Source organism: Schistocerca serialis, chromosome 11 (assembly GCF_023864345.2).
Source record: "Schistocerca serialis cubense isolate TAMUIC-IGC-003099 chromosome 11, iqSchSeri2.2, whole genome shotgun sequence".
In the NCBI taxonomy this organism is placed as follows: domain Eukaryota; kingdom Metazoa; phylum Arthropoda; class Insecta; order Orthoptera; family Acrididae; genus Schistocerca; species Schistocerca serialis.
In genome coordinates this window covers 86,237,199-86,255,443 of record NC_064648.1, presented here as the reverse complement: position 1 = coordinate 86,255,443, position 18,245 = coordinate 86,237,199, and the positions used below count along the sequence as shown (strand labels likewise).

Here is an 18,245-nt window from a genome sequence, read left to right as displayed (position 1 = left end):
GTCGAATGCTGAGTATTTCTTCTGCGCGTTGTTTAGCTTTTTTGAGAAAAACTGCAGGGGGGTCGTAACATCGTTGTACGTCTGACTCAGTACTGCGCCGATAGCATTGTCACTAGCGCCAGTAGTGATAAACATTGTGGCGTCCGCCCGTGGGTGAGCAATAGTGACAGCGGAGGCCAACAGCTGTTTGAGTTCATTAAATGCCTTGTCCATGTCTGGTGTCCATGGTACCTGGCGGGTGCCAGAAGTTTGTGGGCCAGCGAGAGCATCTGTGAGAGGAGCCTGCTCCGTAGAAGCGGCTGGCCAATGTTTCCGGTAATAATTAACTGTTCCGATGAACCTGCGTAATTCCCTATAGGTCTGAGGGCATAGCATCTCGAGAACAGGCTTGATCTTGTCCTGTGGTGGTGTCAGACCGTCCAATGACACAACATAACTTAGGAATGTGACGGATGACTGGTGCAATTGAGTCTTTTTATTGTTCAGTTCAATACCAGCGGCTGCTAAAATATCCATCACGACTTGAACACGCTCCTCACTCTGTTCTAAAGTAGAAGCTAAAACCAATATGTCGTCCATGTATACGAAACAAAAGTCTAGATGGGATAAAGTTTGATTGATGAAACGCTGCCATGTTTGGGGGGCGTTTTTCAACCCAAACGGTATAAATTTGTATTGAAACAGCCCGAAGGGAGTGGTTATGGCAGTCTTTTCAATGTCCTCCGGAGCCATAGGAATCTGATGAAATGCGTGCTTACAGTCCAAAACAGAGAAGTACTTTGCACCTGCGAGCGCATGATTGAAGTCTGCGATGTGTGGAACTGGATATTTATCAATGATGGTGTGGGAATTTAAACGCCTATAGTCTCCGACCATACGCCAAGTACCGTCTTTCTTTTGGTCAAACAGGATAGGACTAGCCCAGCAACCAGAAGAAGGTTCAATTATTCCCTTTTGTAACAGATCGTCCAATTGTTCTTTTGCAATTTTCATAAATTCCGCCTAGAGGCGGCGTGGGCGTTGCGATATGGGCGGCCCATCGGTTAGACGTAACCGATGAACTGTGCCATTAGTGACTACTGCAATACGTGCCGCGGCACGACAATCAGATGTCCGTGATGCGGAGCAGGCAGTGGTGGACGGGCCAAGCTGTGGCGCTGAGGGCACGGAAGTACAGGTGTGCCACCCGCTCGTAGGCTGCGTAAAAGCCGCACACGTGTTAACATGGGCGAGGTTGGTACACTGGTTCCTGGTAGCGGGCCATGCCGCTACGAGCGCTGTAGGCACGAGTGGGCGTGGCCGGACAGCAGATGGCCGTAGTTCATTGCCACGAGCTTGGCAAGTTAATTGTCCATTCGGAACGCAAGGAGCATGAGCACTCGGGCATACCCTATCATTACAAAAGGGGGTGCTGACACAGTTTACAGAGTTCACAACATTGTCGTTAATGTGCGCGGGCACGGGAACACCAGATTGGCACGGACTGACCTTGTCTGTAGCCGACGAGTCGTCTGCTTGTAGTGCTGCGAGGCGTTGTTGTGTGGAGGCCAACTCATGGTGTATGTCGCGGAGATGCAGCAGCATTTCCTTACGTTCCATCCGCAACTTCGAAGACTTGGCGCACTCCACTAGCCACTTGTTTGTCCAAGATTGCAGCTCCAAGGATAGGTTTACACACTTCTTAGCACAGCACTCATGTTTGGTGTTAGCCGAACTGTCACTTGGCGAAGCGAAAGGAATATGTTTGTTAAGGGAGGGGTAAAACACAGTATTTTGCACAAAATCTAGTGACAACTGATCGTGCTTGAGGAAATCAATTCCGAGAATAGGTTCTTCAATTGTAGACACTAGAAACGTCCACTCCAGCTTGCACTCGGGCGAAAGTTTCACTGTATACAAAGTGGAACCCGAACCCTGTAGGGTAGACAAGTTCACTGCACGAAGTACTGTTTTGTGTGGCTGCACTTTATTGGTTGCTAGGTGAACCGGCAGCAAAGAGATGTCTGCGCCAGTGTCTACCAGAAAACATACACCCGATCGTAAATCGCGAACATAGACTCGACCACACTTACTGTTATTGTCCGAAACGGAGTCCAACGTGGGATGGTGCCCGTTGTTTACATCACAGGAGGTGGCACTGTAGCCTACCTGCGGTTGGAGTTTGGGTAAGAACACGGTGACTGGCATTTGCGAGCTTGCTGCCCGAATCTCGCGTGGAAGAAACAGTAAGGTTGGGCGGGCCTGTGCTCCTGTGGGTAGTTGCTAGGTGACGGAGTATGTGCCCCAGAGTCTTCCACAGAGGCTGATGCACTGTCGTTGTGGGGAGTTGAAGGTGCAGGCAGGGAGGCTAGTTTAACAAACTTGTTATTAGCAGCACCAGACAAGGGTGTGGCATCAGAAAGCGTCTTAGTGCGGTCACGTCCAGAATGCAGTGCACGGAGCTCACGTTGCCTGGCGGAGTATGCTCTGTCGGCAGCGCGTAATCGTTCCTTTACTGGCCTATCTTCATACGTAGAGATTGCAGTCTGGACAGGCAAAGGCAGCTTTTCAGTCCGCGAGCGTGTCATCAGGCATAACTTGCTCATCGACTAGAAGACGGATGCACCGCCATAGCTGGGACGGAGACCTGTTGCTGAGACGCTCTTCGTAGATGAGCTGTCACACATTTTCTCTCCTGGTTTTAGAGACGCGCTCCAGTATCGTCTGTTCCGCCACAGCATACTTCCCTGCTGGGGGGGGGGGGGGGGTGCTTTGACCAGATCATAAATTAAATCGACGCGGTCGTGAAGATGGTTCATGAGGCAGGCATAGCGTCCGTTGTCGTCCAAAGCACAGACATTGAATGTTTGCTCAACCAGGTTAAACCAGAACTCTGGGTGAGCGGGTTTGAAGTCTGGTAATTTCGGCAGATTCGGCACTGCAGTCACTGCGGATGGAAGTAGAGCATGCAGAAGATTGCGAGTCCGAATTATTGGCGTCCCATAATGCGGGAATCGCGAAATTCACTTGACGCCAGGGGGCGGCTGAGAAGCGACGGACGCTCGAACGGTGTGAGGATTGTAGTCAAAATGTGCATTCTCATTGACGTGGTAGCTCGGAGAGAAGCCACAAGTGCTTAAGTACGCCGGTGAATGTCCGTTATGCACACAGTATTCACTCGACCGTGAGTGGTGGGGCTGGTTGTAGATGTCGGAGTAATTACTGTCCAGCACAGAATTGTTGACCTGATTAGAAGCAACACAAGGATCCCACACACGTCCACTAGGATGCGCACTCGGTGTGATATTTGCTGTTTGGCGAGCATTGAACACCTGTTGACTATCCGGCGCAGAAGGATACACACGTGGCGGGAGCTGAGTCGAGTTTGAATTTACTACTGGATTTTCCAAAGTAGCAAAACCTCGCTCGGCGCCACGAACTGTATTGAATTGTGTGTTCGACACAGGAGTAGGAATGTTCAGACCAACACTGTGTGGAGAACACGTGGGAAGGTCCAGGCTAACAAAGCCAGCGTCCACGACCATTGGCGGTTGGAAGAAACTGGCGGCACTCGATGAATTCCACTACATGTTCTGGCTGAAGGATTCCGAAGATTCTTGCAGCATGTCCACTATGACGGCAGGAGTGCTGGAGAGATGTTGCTGGAATCCGGGCGGCGGTGAATGCTGAAAGGCCATTGTCTGGAGCTGAACAAAGGCCCTCCCAATTGCGGAGAATCCCGACGCGGTAGGCGCGTAAATAAGCTTCGGGCGGTAACTCGGACGCGTATTACACAAAAACGGGGTCACCAGTAAGGGAATATGGTATAGTTGTAGGTAAACAACTAGAATTCTCTCATATACAGATTTATTCTCACTTAGCTTCTACACAGATACAAGTCCGGAGGCTAACTGCCTTTAGCGTCCAACATCCTGCCTCAAAGCCCTCTCCTCAAAGATAGCACACTTGCGTACAGAACAAATATCGATATTTATGGCGCTCTATGCCACAGTCCTTTAAGAAGTTTCAAAAATCAATTAAGGAACTAAAGAAATTAAATGTATTTTACAATAATTTAAAAGTTTATCTTCCAGGGAAATGTGTATATGGTATGAGTGACATTAAATATCAAATTAAATATTAACTGTTACATTCAAACAGAAAATATGTAATAACCTCATATGTGCCCATACAATGTCATCCTGCTTTCTTTGCTATACATTTACTGTATACATAAAATTGTATTATGCACCCTATACTCTCAGTTGAAAATTATCATCTAAAGTCCACAGGCAAGGAATAACCAAACGTTACATTTCTGTTGTCACTGTGACATACACGTTAAAGGTGGCATTTTTCTGACCACTACACAAGAAATAAATTTCACAGTGGCTGGGGAACACAGAGCATCCATTGACAGGCACTAATTTACAGCTCTCTGTTTCTGAAGAGACACAAAAAACATAGTTCAAATGACAGAAAATAAGAATTATTGCGAGGTTATTGTTAATCTTTTGTGCAGTTTAAACATCATAGTTTCTGTACATCACAAGGAAGAGTATCGTACGTTGAACACTATGGAAGACACACTTTGCTTACCCACATAAAGTGTAACTCAAGTGTTATGTATACATTATTCCTCTCAATTTTGGCTTGAAGCAACAACAGTGGTTCAATGTCCCAAAAACAGAAAATAGTCTCTGTCGCAAGTGTTGTATTAATATTGACACATTTTCCATTCTTAGCGTACCTTCAGATTACCTTAAACCATCAAGACCACATTAGACATATTTTATTTATCAATTTGTGTTCCGTTGATCAAGTATACAAGAGAACTGCATGGATTTGGAACATGTCATAATCATATATAAGGACAGTACTTATAGAGGCTAATAGATGCAAATTGTAATATCCATACAGGAACAAAATACGCAAATAATTACCAGCTTAGACATTTCCAATAGTGAACAGAGGTATACAACACTCAAATAACACACTAAAATTATACAACAATACAAATTTGATAGAACTGAAGTTCATCAGCAGCCTGAGTGAAAATTTCTGTGCTAATGTAAGTAACTGTATTCCACTAAAAATTGGTAATAGTAAATATTAGAAGTACAATGTGTGTCTTATCTAAATTACAATGTAGAAATGTTTATATTAAAGAATTCATGAAGAGGGTACTGGGAGTTTTCCAGAAGATAATCCCTTAATTTACTTTTAAACTGTGGTATTATACTGGTATTTCTTCCCCCTTGCCTGATGGGAGAGCATTAAGCACCATTAATAACTGAGTAATGACTCCCTTTTGTACTAGACAAGTTTTTTCTATCAACCTCAAGTCATGTTTTAACCTTGTGTCATAGTCATGAAACACGCTATTGGCTCTGCACATGGGGAGGTTCTTAATTAAAAGGTGCATAAAGGATAGGATGTATTGTGAGGTCATTGTTAATCTTTTATGCAGTTGACAATATTTCTCCATGAATGACTTCTGCTAACTGACCTTATAATTTGGCTTGCTCTTTTCTGAATGACAAATACTTTATTTTCCATTGGTTGGTCACCCCAAATATTATGCTATTGGACAACAATGAATGAAAATAGAAAAAGTAACCAATCTTACCATCATCAGTATTAGCAGTTGCTGCTATAATATGTAGAGCATAAGTTGCTCAAATAAGTCTTTTTCTGAAGTCCAGAACGTGGCAAGAACAATTTGGTTTATTAGGGATGAGGACGCTTAAAATTTTTTAAGAATAAACTTTGTGTGTATTATGCTCATTACACCCTCCTGAATTTTGAGACCCATCGAAATTAATGTACTTTTATTTCCAGATGGACCACTTATGAAGATCATGGAACACAAAGTTGGCACATGTTGTAATGTCATCATCTGCTATTTTTTTCAACTAAAAGAGGTGTATCATCTGCAAAGAGAGTAAATTTGCTGGTAGCCTTTGTACAAAGAGAAACGTCATTAATAAAAATAAGAATTTAAAAGCTGTCATATCAAAGGCTTTTAAATATGACTAATGTGGTCTCTCGCAGTAACTGCAAGAAAGAAGTAATTACTAATAAAATACTTGCAACAGAGACAGTTTTCTATTTTTCAAACATTTAAGTATTATGATAAATGAAAAAAAATAAAATAATAATAACATAAGAAATAAGGAAAGAAAAACAACAATAAATGTATAGTGACTTTGCTGAATAAAACCAGTTGCCTACTGTCAAGCAATTTTACAGATAAAGAAAAAAAGGTTGAAATTGAGCTTGAACCTCCTGCAGGCTCACTGATTTATCTATTTTGGGAACATCTTAATTTATACTATTATCCAAGAGGTTTAAAATTCTGTTCTTATTAATGTAAATAAGAACATTACATGATTTGTACTACATCATTTACACAGCACTTGAAATACATTATCTCTAGGGTCATATGTCATTATGAAGATTGTTAACTATGTTATACTATTTAATTTAGTTGACCCACAGAAAATGAATATTAGCAGCCTGTGAAGTTCATTTTTAGCAGACAATTTTCTATTCTTTCTTAACACTGTCATTTTCTGGTACTTTCCTTGTACACATTCAAAGTTTTATAGCCCTACCCAATTTAGAAAAATCACTATCATATTCGAATCTCTAACCATTCATTAGATTCAAGCACACATACAGCAATGTAAAACAACCTATTATTAATCAGCAAAAACATTTTATTTGGTTACATTTCTCTTACTAATCTGATTACTGAAACAGCTTACTGCTGTATGGCCATGGTGAAAGTTCTGATGTCATGCAATGCTCTTTCTCAGTGAAAAATACATTTACCTCTTGGCTCTTCCTGAACCATTTGCATTTACACATTTGTGCAAAAGAACTATCGCATTATGCTTGTACTAAACTGCCCTGAAACTCGCACTGTTAACACATTCTTTGCAGACCTATAGCACAGAACGGAGTAATTAAATGAATGCCCAAAGGGTTCTGATTGGCATCAATTAATACCTGCTACAGCTTATCCTTTCTTTGCATTTCCATATAACTAATACTCGAAATATGACTATAAGCACTTCAATCCAAAATATTCATTATTACACAATAGCTAACGTTATAATCTAGAGAAGCTGCAATCAGATTGATATTGTCACTAGTCATCTCTTCACAAATATTATTGCCACACACAGCGCCGGCTTTATGGTGGGGCGACTCGGGCGGTCGCCCAGGGCGCCGGGGCCCAAGGGGCGCCACGTACTAAACGCATGTAAAAAAAAAAAAAAAAAATTACAATTTACAATCACCCATTTCGCGAAACTAAAATATTATTCAGTCTCATTCAACATACGTCGCTAATCTCACGAATGCGCGATGAATTCGGGGTAGCAGAAGAGAAATCATGCTGAATGCAATCTTCGTATTGTCTGCAACCATCCATGTTTGACGCGGGCTAGCACGGGCTCTACCAAAGCGCCTCTCTTATTTGTTTCAAGAACTGCAACAAGGAAGGCAGCCGCACCATCTCTCGTTTACAACAGAAACTACCGGTCGCTCCAAATAAAAGAAAATACAGACTGTGAAATATACATTACATTATGATTTAATTAATACGAATGTATTTATATCGAATATTTGTGACTTAATGACTCATGTACATTAATTAATAGATCATGCAATGCGTGCACTGCATTCATAGAGAATTCTCCCCTAACTTACTGAAATAATACAGCACCACACAATGTTTGTTAGACTGCATATGTTGGCTGCGCTACGATTTTCACCCGCATGTCAGTAATTGTCAGTAAGAGTCGGAGGCAGCGGTCATGTTTTCGTGGCTGAATAATTGTGAGTGAAACGAGTGTCGTGACTGTGTCAACATTTTAATTTTCTGGTAGGTGCGAAAAACATTTTTATCTTTCAGTTCAGGTTTTTTTCTAGTTACGTCTACTGATAGGTGAATTTCTTTATTTGTTATAGATCGAATATTGTGGTCGCGAAGTAGAGCAGTGTCCAAGCAATAATTTGTCAAATTATTAAATCATGCCAGAAGAGAAGGAAATGATTAAGAAAAAGCTTTCTGGTTCAGAAAATCGGAAAAGAAAAGCTGAAAAAGAAAAAGTTCTTGAAGAAACTAAAAAGCACATGAATATTTATAAGTACCTTAAAGGAAATTCTAAGGCAAATACTTCAGATATTGAATCAAAAGTCCATGTATCAGCAAATATTTCTTCAGACTGTGAACAATTATACACAAAAAATATACAATGACCTATTGAAGGTGATCAAATTGACCAGCGCAGTACATCTTTGCATGAATCCTCTGATATTTCTCCAAGTCAAAATCAACACATGACATCTGTGGTCGATGAAAGTATCAACGTTCTTGCAATAAAAGAATACAATGTTTCTGATGTAGGTACGTGGCCAAAAGTACTTAATGCTAGAGATATAGATCGCATTATAATATGTGGACCCTCACAAGTATGTCTAAATAACTTTCCAAAAGATGAAAATGGGCGTCATTTCTCTTCAACTCATTACACAAGAAAACTATCAAACGAAGAAACTATCAGACGACGGTGGCTAGTTTATTCTGTATCAAACGACAGTGTCTTTTGCTTTTGTTGTCGACTGTTTGATTTAAAGTCAACTACTAATTTGACTACCACTGTGGGTTTCAGAAATTGGAAACATTTAAGTGAAGCTCTGAAACTGCATGAAAATAGTCCTAACCACAAAAAAGCATTTACTCAATGGACTGAAGCTGAAATCAGGTTTAAAGCTGGATTAACTATTGTCAAGGAAGAACAAAAGCTAATTTCTAAAGAAAGTTTACGATGGAGCAATGTGCTTCAAAGATTGATGCACATTACTTTGTATTTGGCTGAAAATAATATGGCATTCAGAGGGTTATCAGATAAATTATTTACCCCAAATAATGGAAAATTCTTAGGTCTTGTACAGTTATTGGCAAAGTTTGATCCAATCATGGAAGAGCACGTCAGACTGGCATTGAATGGTGATTTGGCTGACCATTATTGCGGCAAAAATATACAAAATGAATTAATAGAACTCATGGCATCACACGTTATGTCTACAATCGTATCCCGCATAAAGGGTTCAAAGTATTATGCAATCATAGCTGACTGTACTCCAGATATAAGCCACAAAGAACAACTTTCGATAACTTTAAGATGCGCCGACATAACAGAGGATGGCGTAAGTGTAAAAGAACATTTCATCTCATTTCTGCAAATAGATGATACAACCGGTGAAGGCCTCACAGAAAGCATTTTAAAAACATTGAGTGCTCTTGACCTTAACATTAATGACTGCAGAGGACAGGGCTACGATAACGGCGCGAACATGAAGGGGGAAAATAAAGGCGTCCAGAACAGAATTAAGAAGTTAAATCCACTAGCTTTTTTGTGCCATGTGGATGCTATAGTTATAATTTGGTATTGTGTGATGCGGCAAAATTATCAGTAAAATCCGTGACACTGTTCGGAATGTTACAAAAAATGTTTAATCTATTTGCTGGATCGGTAAATAGATGGAAAATTTTGACCGACCATTTGAAGATATACACCCCGAAAAATGTAAGTGACACACGCTGGGAAGCTCGAATTGATAGCGTCAAAGCGGTTCGTTATCAATTATGCGAAATGCATGACGCTTTGGTTTCCTTGGCCGATGCTACTGAACAAAGCGATGCTGCGGTGTCACACGAAGCGACAACACTAGGAGGACAATTAAAAGACTTCAGCTTCATTGTTTCTCTCGTGACATGGTATGATGTTCTGTTTCAAATTAACGTTGTGAATAAAGCAAGTCAGTCATCCACAATCAACTTTGTCGAGTTTATGGGAATCCTTGACAAATGTTGCTCTTATTTGGAAACATATAGACAAACAGGTTTCGAACAAGCTATTGTAACAGCAACTGAACTGGCTTCGGATCTTGATACGCAGCCATTATTTAAACCACAAATGCGATTAAGACGTATTAAACGCAGGCCGGGTGAAGAGGCTGTTGATGATCAAATAACTGACCCAAAAAAGAAGTTTAAAGTAGAGTTTTTCAATGCAGTGTTGGACACCGTGCACATATCCATGAAAGAAAGATTTGAACAGATGCAAGAATTTTCTGCGACGTGGAGTTTCTTGTTTGACATTAAAAAAAATCAAAATAAAGAAGAACTAATACAATGCTGTTCTAAATTACAAGAAAAGTTAACTGTCAACATGAAGTCAGATATTGATGGAAATTTGCTGTGCGACGAAAGTTTAGGCCTGCAACACTATCTCGAAGACAGCCAGGCAACGCCTATTGAAGCCTCAAACTTCATAAAAAAGCATAATCTTCAAGGGTTATATCCCAACACCAGGATAACGTTACGTATTTTGCTAACAATACCAGTGACTGTCGCAAGCGGCGAACGCAGTTTTTCCAAACTGAAGTTGATAAAAACGTACTTGTGGTCTACAATGTCTCAAACAAGACTAACCAGTTTGGCCTCACTGTCCATTGAAAATGAAGTTGCAGAAAACCTGGACTTTGCTAATCTGATCAGAGACTTTGCCGACAGAAAAGCGAGAAAAGTAAAATTTTAGTCGTTTATAATTGTTTTTCATTAGGCGTAATATGTTTTGTGTTCAGATGACTGACAGAAAATATAGGTTTATGGCTTACAGTTATATTAAATTCAATAAAAATATGGTACCCAATTCAAAATTAGTGTTTTTTCGTTATACATATTACCTCCTATATATAAAAATCAATTGTTGTTAGTCTCACCAAAACAAAGAAATGGCTTGACCAATTTGAATAATTTTTGTTTTGTTTTGTTCGCTTTAGTACAGGGGTGCTTCAGAAAAGAAAAGAAATATTTGGGATATACGAGCCTGTTTCAACCACATTTTACGCATCTTTTCTTTGTTTGGAACACGCAAACACAATTTTCTGGAGTTGTTGTAGACGTACAGTGCAGTACTACGCAATATTTTTAGACAACTTCCCAAAACGTGAATGCCCAAACAATATATCACTGCTATACTGACTGTTACGGCAGCGACAGCAGCATGCTGGACTGACGTCACAGGCTACACAAGACTCACATGGAGCGTCTTAGCGGGCTTTCAGATTATTTGGATTTCATTTCCATTTAAAAAAATAAAATACTCAAATTTACGATGGAAAAAACCATGCTATGATCATAAGATGACGCCATTAACCACTTAAGACGATTTCTAGAAAACAGTCAAATACCGTGCTGCAAAGCACTGCCAGGTTCGCTATTTATACAATAAAGGGCGCCAACTGGACGACTCGCCCGGGGCACCTGGATGGCTAAGGCCGGCCCTGGCCACACATGAGGGTATGCAAGACAATATGAACACAAAAATACTGTCGATGTGCATCTAATCCGTAACAAAGTATTTTAACAATCACTTTCACATTCATTGGAGGTCGCGGCATAAACTACAGCAGAAATTACACGCAATACATCACAGTTAAGTCGTTAGTTTTGTGAAGTTACAGAATATACACGCACAAATGTTATTGTATGTATCGAGAACAGCGAATTGACTAGGCGCTATACATACAGGACCTTGGGTTTTCGATAAATGTACTGCACACGTATATAATACATACCACAATATTACTGAGTAAATTATCATCCCTCTTTCGGAATCGGAAAACTTACATGCTGCTAGAAAATAAGTCTGATGCCTTTTTTGCATTAACCATAACCTAAAATAATTCCATACTATATTCACGCATTGCACCAAACTACTATCAATTCGCCGGGTCGACCGAAGCGTCCGATCCCACCCGTCGGCTTTGACCCCGTGACGTAAGGCTGTTGTGGTGTGTGACGTCACGACGGTGCGGAATTTAGTTTGTGAGAGTGGCGTGTTTGTAGGTGTCATTTTGAAGCGATCGGTGGTGCTCTCTGGTGGTGTGTTAGGTGATGTTTTTGGTTTAGTTTGCGAGTGTGGCGTCGTGTGTGAATTTTGGTAAATTGCTTTTTTTATGTCTTTGGTAGGTATGGATATGACTGACAGGATCAACAGTTTTCGGTTGTCGGCTATGATGGGGAACAGTGCGTTGTCTCAAAAAAAAAAAAAAATTCTTCAACTATTCGGATTTTTGGATGAAGTCGTGAAGTGTTCAGTATGTCGTGAAGAAATGAGGCATCTCGGACCAGGGACGGCTGTATGTGGAGATGTAAGGATAACAGGTCAAGGGAAGTGTTCGATCCCAATGTGTGGCTATTGGTATTGGTATTGGGAGAGGTTTTTGAGCTATATAGGTCAAGGGAAGTGTTCAATGCCAATTTATGGGATCGGAAACTGCTGTTCAATTGTATAGGTCAAGGGAAGTGTTCGATCCCAATTTATGAGATCGGGAGCTGCTGTTGAGCTATATAGGTCAAGGGAAGTGTTCGATTACAGATGATACTGTGTTTAGTGGTATTTGGGGAGTTTTGTGATGTCGGTTTTATTCGTCGTTTTGCGTGGTTTTGTATGAGGGTGGGTGTCTAAATTTTTTTATATTTAGTTTGTCCCCACCCATAAACCCCCTATTTCCCGTCCCGTGCTTGTCCCGTTAGTGTCATTAGGCTTTTCGTGGAACGTGTATGTGTATGTGTATGTGTTTGTTTTTCGATGTATTTTCGTCCTCATAATGTGTAAGTAACGACTTTATATGTCCCATATTGGAATCGTGGTTTATGGTCGTTTTCGCCATATTTGTGACATCATGGGTCAAAGCAGACGGGCAGGATCGGACGCTTCCGTATTTCCAATTCGTCTATAGTTATCGACACAGAAGTTTATATACGGCAAAAAATACCCTTCCAGTGGGCTCATTAAACAACAAAAACAACACCAATAACAATAATAATAACAAGTCATGACATTCGAAACTGCTTCAAGAGTCGCGAGCAAATGTAACTGTATCAGATTAGGAGTTTACTGTTATTTCAGAATAATTCGTTGTTTTTATTCATTCACATATGCAATCTGCTGATTTTGTTTAAAATCTGGGAGACCTTACGTCAACATTTGTTAAAATTACTACACTGAAGACTCCTACGGAATACGGATCTACCAACAAGGAAAATGTATTGCGTTCAAAGAAAACGAGCTGCGGAAGAGGTGACTGGTGAACCTATCATGTAATACCATCCATTGACGATGAATACCTTTGGTTGTATAACAGACAGTTCTGTCATGAGCAAACACAAATTCTTCTTTGTTTAACTCTCAGACATTTTCGAGTGCAGTTCTACCATCATCAGGGGGTTCATTTATTTTATTAGTATTAAATGCTGACGTTTATGTGGCTGTCTGACGTATGTAGTATGGCTGATATTTTCCTCTAGTTCGTCATTCTTTGTGATTACGCTTTTTCATGCCTCTAGAGAGAATGTAAAATATGCTTTGCAATATCCACAGAGTCACTGCTTGTCGAACTTGCATCTAAAATGGAAAAATACGAACCACAACCCCAAGATGAAAACATCTTTCCAGTTAGGTACTCATCATTAAGCAGCCATTCTTGATTCTAGCAAAGTGGTCGCGATCTTGTAGGCAGTAGAATAAATAAAAACTGCGTCCTCCGAGCAGTAAAAAAGTGAGGTGGATTATATACATTAAGGACGAAAGACGAAAATTTATTTTCGAACATAAACCCAATTACAATTTCCTTTCTATTATAACTGGGTAGGACCCGTGAAGCAACTTGTGAGTATATTTTTATGAAACACTCGTGTCTATTTCTATCAATGTCGTAACAGTTTAATATGATTTAGCCGACAAACTTCACTGCGATTTTATCGACATCTGAATAACTGTGATTGGGTAACGCTTGGAAAGTGTGGTGACGGAGTGTCGAGAGGGACAGCTTGTGCAGTTGTTTTTGGTTATGTTATCTCGATAAAACGTCGCTGTTAACTTATATGAAGTTGCAAGTTATGAAAAATATTACATGTGCGTAGGCCCATATCGTTTTGTAAAGTGCCCGGTAATTTGTCCACATGACATCTATGCATATGTTTTCCCGTAGTTTGTAAAAGGCTGTTTGTTTACCTTGCGACCTCAAGTGAAAATGAAAATTGTCGTTAAATACTTTGTGATGGGCGAGAGAAGACGTGTAATGGAATTCGTACAATCACTATAGTAGTATGTTTGTTAACTTGCTTACCGCCGCTGATGATGTACCTAGTTGTGAAGAGACAAGTAGTGTGTTAGCTGTGTAGCTGCTCCGGATTATTGCGTGTGAAGTTGGGTACTAATCTTAGTATTTCAGATTCAAATACCAGTAATTTATACATCTTATCAGATAATGTTTGTATTGGAATGAAAGAAAATGCTGTAGAAGTTATTAGGCCATATCTGTTGTTTACTGTGGCTATTCAGAAAGTTTTGAGCACTTCTGTAGTATGAACTTAAGTAGGCTACGGGAATTATTAAAGATTCCGCCGTGGCAGTAGTTCTACATTTGTATATACAGCAATGATGGGGATGAAATGCATATTAAATTGCCTGATAAAATTACCGTCTGAAGGGTGCTGAATTCAGAAGGGGGAAATACGGAAGTGTCCGATCCCACCCGTCCGCTTTGACCCATGACGTCACAAAAACAAGCGCACACACTTTCCACAAGAATCCTAATGACACTAACGCGACAAGCGCGGAAAATGGGGTGTTTTGGGTGGGGGGCAAACTAAATATAAACAAATTTAGACGCCTTGCGTAGCTACAACTTGTAAGTGAAGACAGCCATGCATGAATACCCACCCACCTCCCCAGGGGTCGTAACCCCTGCAACTCATAGAAGATGAAGATGCTTCAGTAGCTGATTAGTGTTTTTTGTCTTTTTAAAAAGAAAAATCTCACGGGATAGAACGAACAGATCAGAAAGATAAATATAATAAACTAAAACAGAAATCGGGTGAAACAGATAATTAAAATAAGTAATAAGTGTTTTTAAATTTAAAAAAAATCTCACGAGATAGAACGAACAGATCAGAAAAGTAAATAAAATAAGATAAAACAGAACTGGAGACAGCCACACTCAAACCAAACTCCGCGTCGTCATGACGTCACACACGACAACACCCTTATGTCACGGGTCAAAGCCGACGTGTGGGATCGGATGCTTCTGTCGACCCCAGAAGGGGCAGAATTTCATTTTATGCCTGCAACGTAATAAGTGAGAAACAGTGTATAGAATGACATCTGTGTTCATAGATTAAGCCTTTCAGTGTCTTATATGCGATTAAGAAATACAATTTCTCTTTTGTTCTTGGTTATATCAGTAAGAATCGGATTATAAATGTATTGGATGACAGCATTCATTACCAAATGTCCATAATGTATTTAAAAGCATTGAGCTCACAGAAGGCTGCAAGCTTCATTTCAAATTTTCTCATCATATGTTAAATCGAGGTTGTCTGTAGTAAATTGTTTTATTTGGAAAAATCTCTTTGCTTGTATGAGTCGCTTTGCATGGCCATATTGCTGAAATTAGAATTCATTTGGAAAGCTAAATATTCATGTCTCATAATGCCTACATTATTATAGTGTACCATTGGCCCCTGTTTCAAAGAAACATCAATAATCATTTTTTTCCATTGCATGTGATTTTGATCTGACATTTTGAGGTAATTTGTTTCAACTCTTCTTAAGCAGAGAGCTGTCGATCTGTTGTCATTACAATTTGTTTTCTTTAGGCAGTGTTAAATTTGTTTTGTGTGCACTGGCTCATATGTTGATGTCGTTCATGAGTTCTCTTATTGTGATAATGAATTTTGAATATGAGTGTTTTTATCTGATTGCTTGTTTTTCAGGACCTTCACACTGCAGCAATGGATTACAGAAACATTATTTGGATAAAAACAGAGCCAACAGATGAGATTTCGACTGTGCCAGACTCCACTGTAAGTAGTTTTCTTGTATATCTTACCATTGTCTTCATAATTTCTGTATGTAGTGTTCTGAATGAATAAACATAAATCAGTAATATGGTTGGGAGTAAGGAGAATGCAGTGTAATACAGAATCCAGATCTTTTTGTTAAATGTAATGATCCACAACACTGTGAATAAAATGTGTGTGTTGAACATCAGACAGAGGGAATAGTTTGGATTAAATATTTAGCAGAAGCTAGAGAACTTCTTAAATCACTACTCATTGACATTTATAATACATAAGCATAAACATGGAGCTTATTCTGATCTGCTTCTTTTAAATATCAACTTTAATTTGCAGCTAGAAAGTTAGGTAGACTTACAGTAATTTTTTTTATTAACATTCGATGTTTGCTGGCACATAAAATATTTGTTTTGTAAGTAAGGTTGAAGAGATGTTTACTGTGATCACTGGTGTGATAATTAAGCTTCTGTATTCTAACATATACATTTGCAGTTCTCTTTGAATATGTAAACAGTATGTCAGTAAATTTCATTTCAGATAAAATTCATTACTGCACCTCAATAAATAGTTGATAGCACTCTGCTTGCACTGTGATAGATTACAATTTCAATGATATTGTGGGTTGAACCAATCGATACCAGGCTTTGGCTGTAACCCTTGGTAGAATGATGTGGCATATGGTGTCATATGTGCACAGGGGTCAACAGAAGCAACCGATTCTACTTGTTGCTTTGACTCATGACATAATGGTGGTGTTGTAATGTTGAGTTGGTGTTACTTGTAGATGTTGAGTTGTTTTTGTATGGTGTCCTGTGAGGGTAGAAGTGGACATGCTGAGTTTTTAGGTGTGAACCGAGTTCATTTGAGTTTTGGCTTGTATTGTGCTAATGTGGTCTTCAGTTCAAGTAGTTGGTGGGGCAGTGTGGGTTGTGGAAGTGTTTACAGTGAGTTATTAAGGTTTTTTGTTTATATGTTTGGCATTTTTGGTATGTCTGATTAGATTGGTGTTGGTTGTGCATACAGGGGTCTATGATTTTCATTGATTTTTTTGTTGGGTGTGGATATGAGAGTGAAATACATCGTTACATTCTGCGAGGGTGGTGATATGGTGTCTGTCACACAAACAGTTTCTGCAGATGGGCGGCCTTACTGCTGAATGTGTTAGGTGTCACATTTGTGGTGACAATATGAGGTTGACAAGAGTTCCGGTGGCTCAGGCCAGGGACATGTATATGTGATGTCAGTGCGAACATACCTGGTGATCTATGAGATGTGGTACCTGGTTTGAGAAATCTAGATTAGCCCTGTGGGAGATTGTATTGCTATCTTATTATTTTTGTTGTAAGTCCTTTATAAATATTTCTGCATATGAGACTGCTGTGAGAGAGAGAACTGTTTTGGATTGGATATCTGTTTGTCGAGAGGTTTGTTCGGAGTACGTGAAATGTTGCAGGAAGTTGGTTGGGCCAGGTGTGGTTGTTGATGAAATTGATAAATCACAGTATGGTAAGAGGAAGTATGGGAGGGGCAGTTCTCTGGTTGGTTTGTGGGTGTTTGGGGGGGAGGGTGGTTGTTACTTCAGGGGATGGGTACGCTGATTGTGTTTTTAGGGTTTTACTGAGCTGCAGTAAGAGGTAACTAGTGGGTCTGATTGAAGAATATATTGAGGGGGTAGCACTACTGTTTCTGATGCATTTTTGTGGTGTAGGGGTTTGGGGAAGAGGGGTTATAATCATTGAGTAGTTAACCACAGTAGTGAGTTAAAGGGTTGTGACAGTGAGGCTTGTACTAACATGATAGAGGGGCTTTGGGAGCAATTAAATCAGTTATAAGGAGGGGACGAGGCACTCGTACAACCTGCAATCTCATTTGGATTACTATTGCTGACAGAAGATTTTTTGAGGGGAGGATGTATAGGGAGAAGTTGGTGAGTTACGGTTTTCTCTCTCTCTCTGTGTGTGTGTGTGTGTGTGTGTGTGTGTGTGTGTGTGTGTGGGGGGGGGGGCACATGATGGCGAACCTAGGTGATATTGCTTGAAGGTCTTGTTGGTAAGTAATTTTCGTTTTTGTTTCATTCTATAGTGATTGTGATATTTTGTCTGTTCTGTATCTGTAGTAGGTTGATTGTGTTTTAATTGATGTAGTGAATATGGAGTATTTGAGTTGTTGGGGTTTTGGTTCCACCTTCGGAGTTGTAGGTGTTGTTTTTTTGTTATCAGCAGCTGCGGTTGAGCTATATAGGTTAAGGGAAATGTCCAATTTCTGAGGTTTTGTTGGTGTAATGGAATGTTGTAATGTAAACTTTTTTGGATATTATTGT

General features: G+C 40.0%; 2 protein-coding genes across 16 annotated transcripts in view; both read left to right on the top strand.

Moving 5' to 3' along the window:
* LOC126426959 (zinc finger protein 726-like) overlaps nt 1-18,245 on the top strand; it is an 809,906-nt gene that overhangs the window by 605,297 nt on the left and 186,364 nt on the right. The window lies entirely within an intron of this gene.
* Nucleotides 13,313-18,245, top strand: part of LOC126426965 (uncharacterized) — a 54,032-nt gene continuing 49,099 nt past the window's right edge. The window contains exons 1-2 of one of the 7 annotated variants that reach the window (XM_050089110.1): nt 13,313-13,342; nt 15,842-15,931. In XM_050089110.1, coding sequence (XP_049945067.1) covers nt 13,316-13,342; nt 15,842-15,931 — 117 coding nt within the window. In that variant the 5' untranslated portion in view covers nt 13,313-13,315. The other 6 variants (XM_050089108.1, XM_050089114.1, XM_050089111.1 and 3 more) reach the window with 6 other exon arrangements.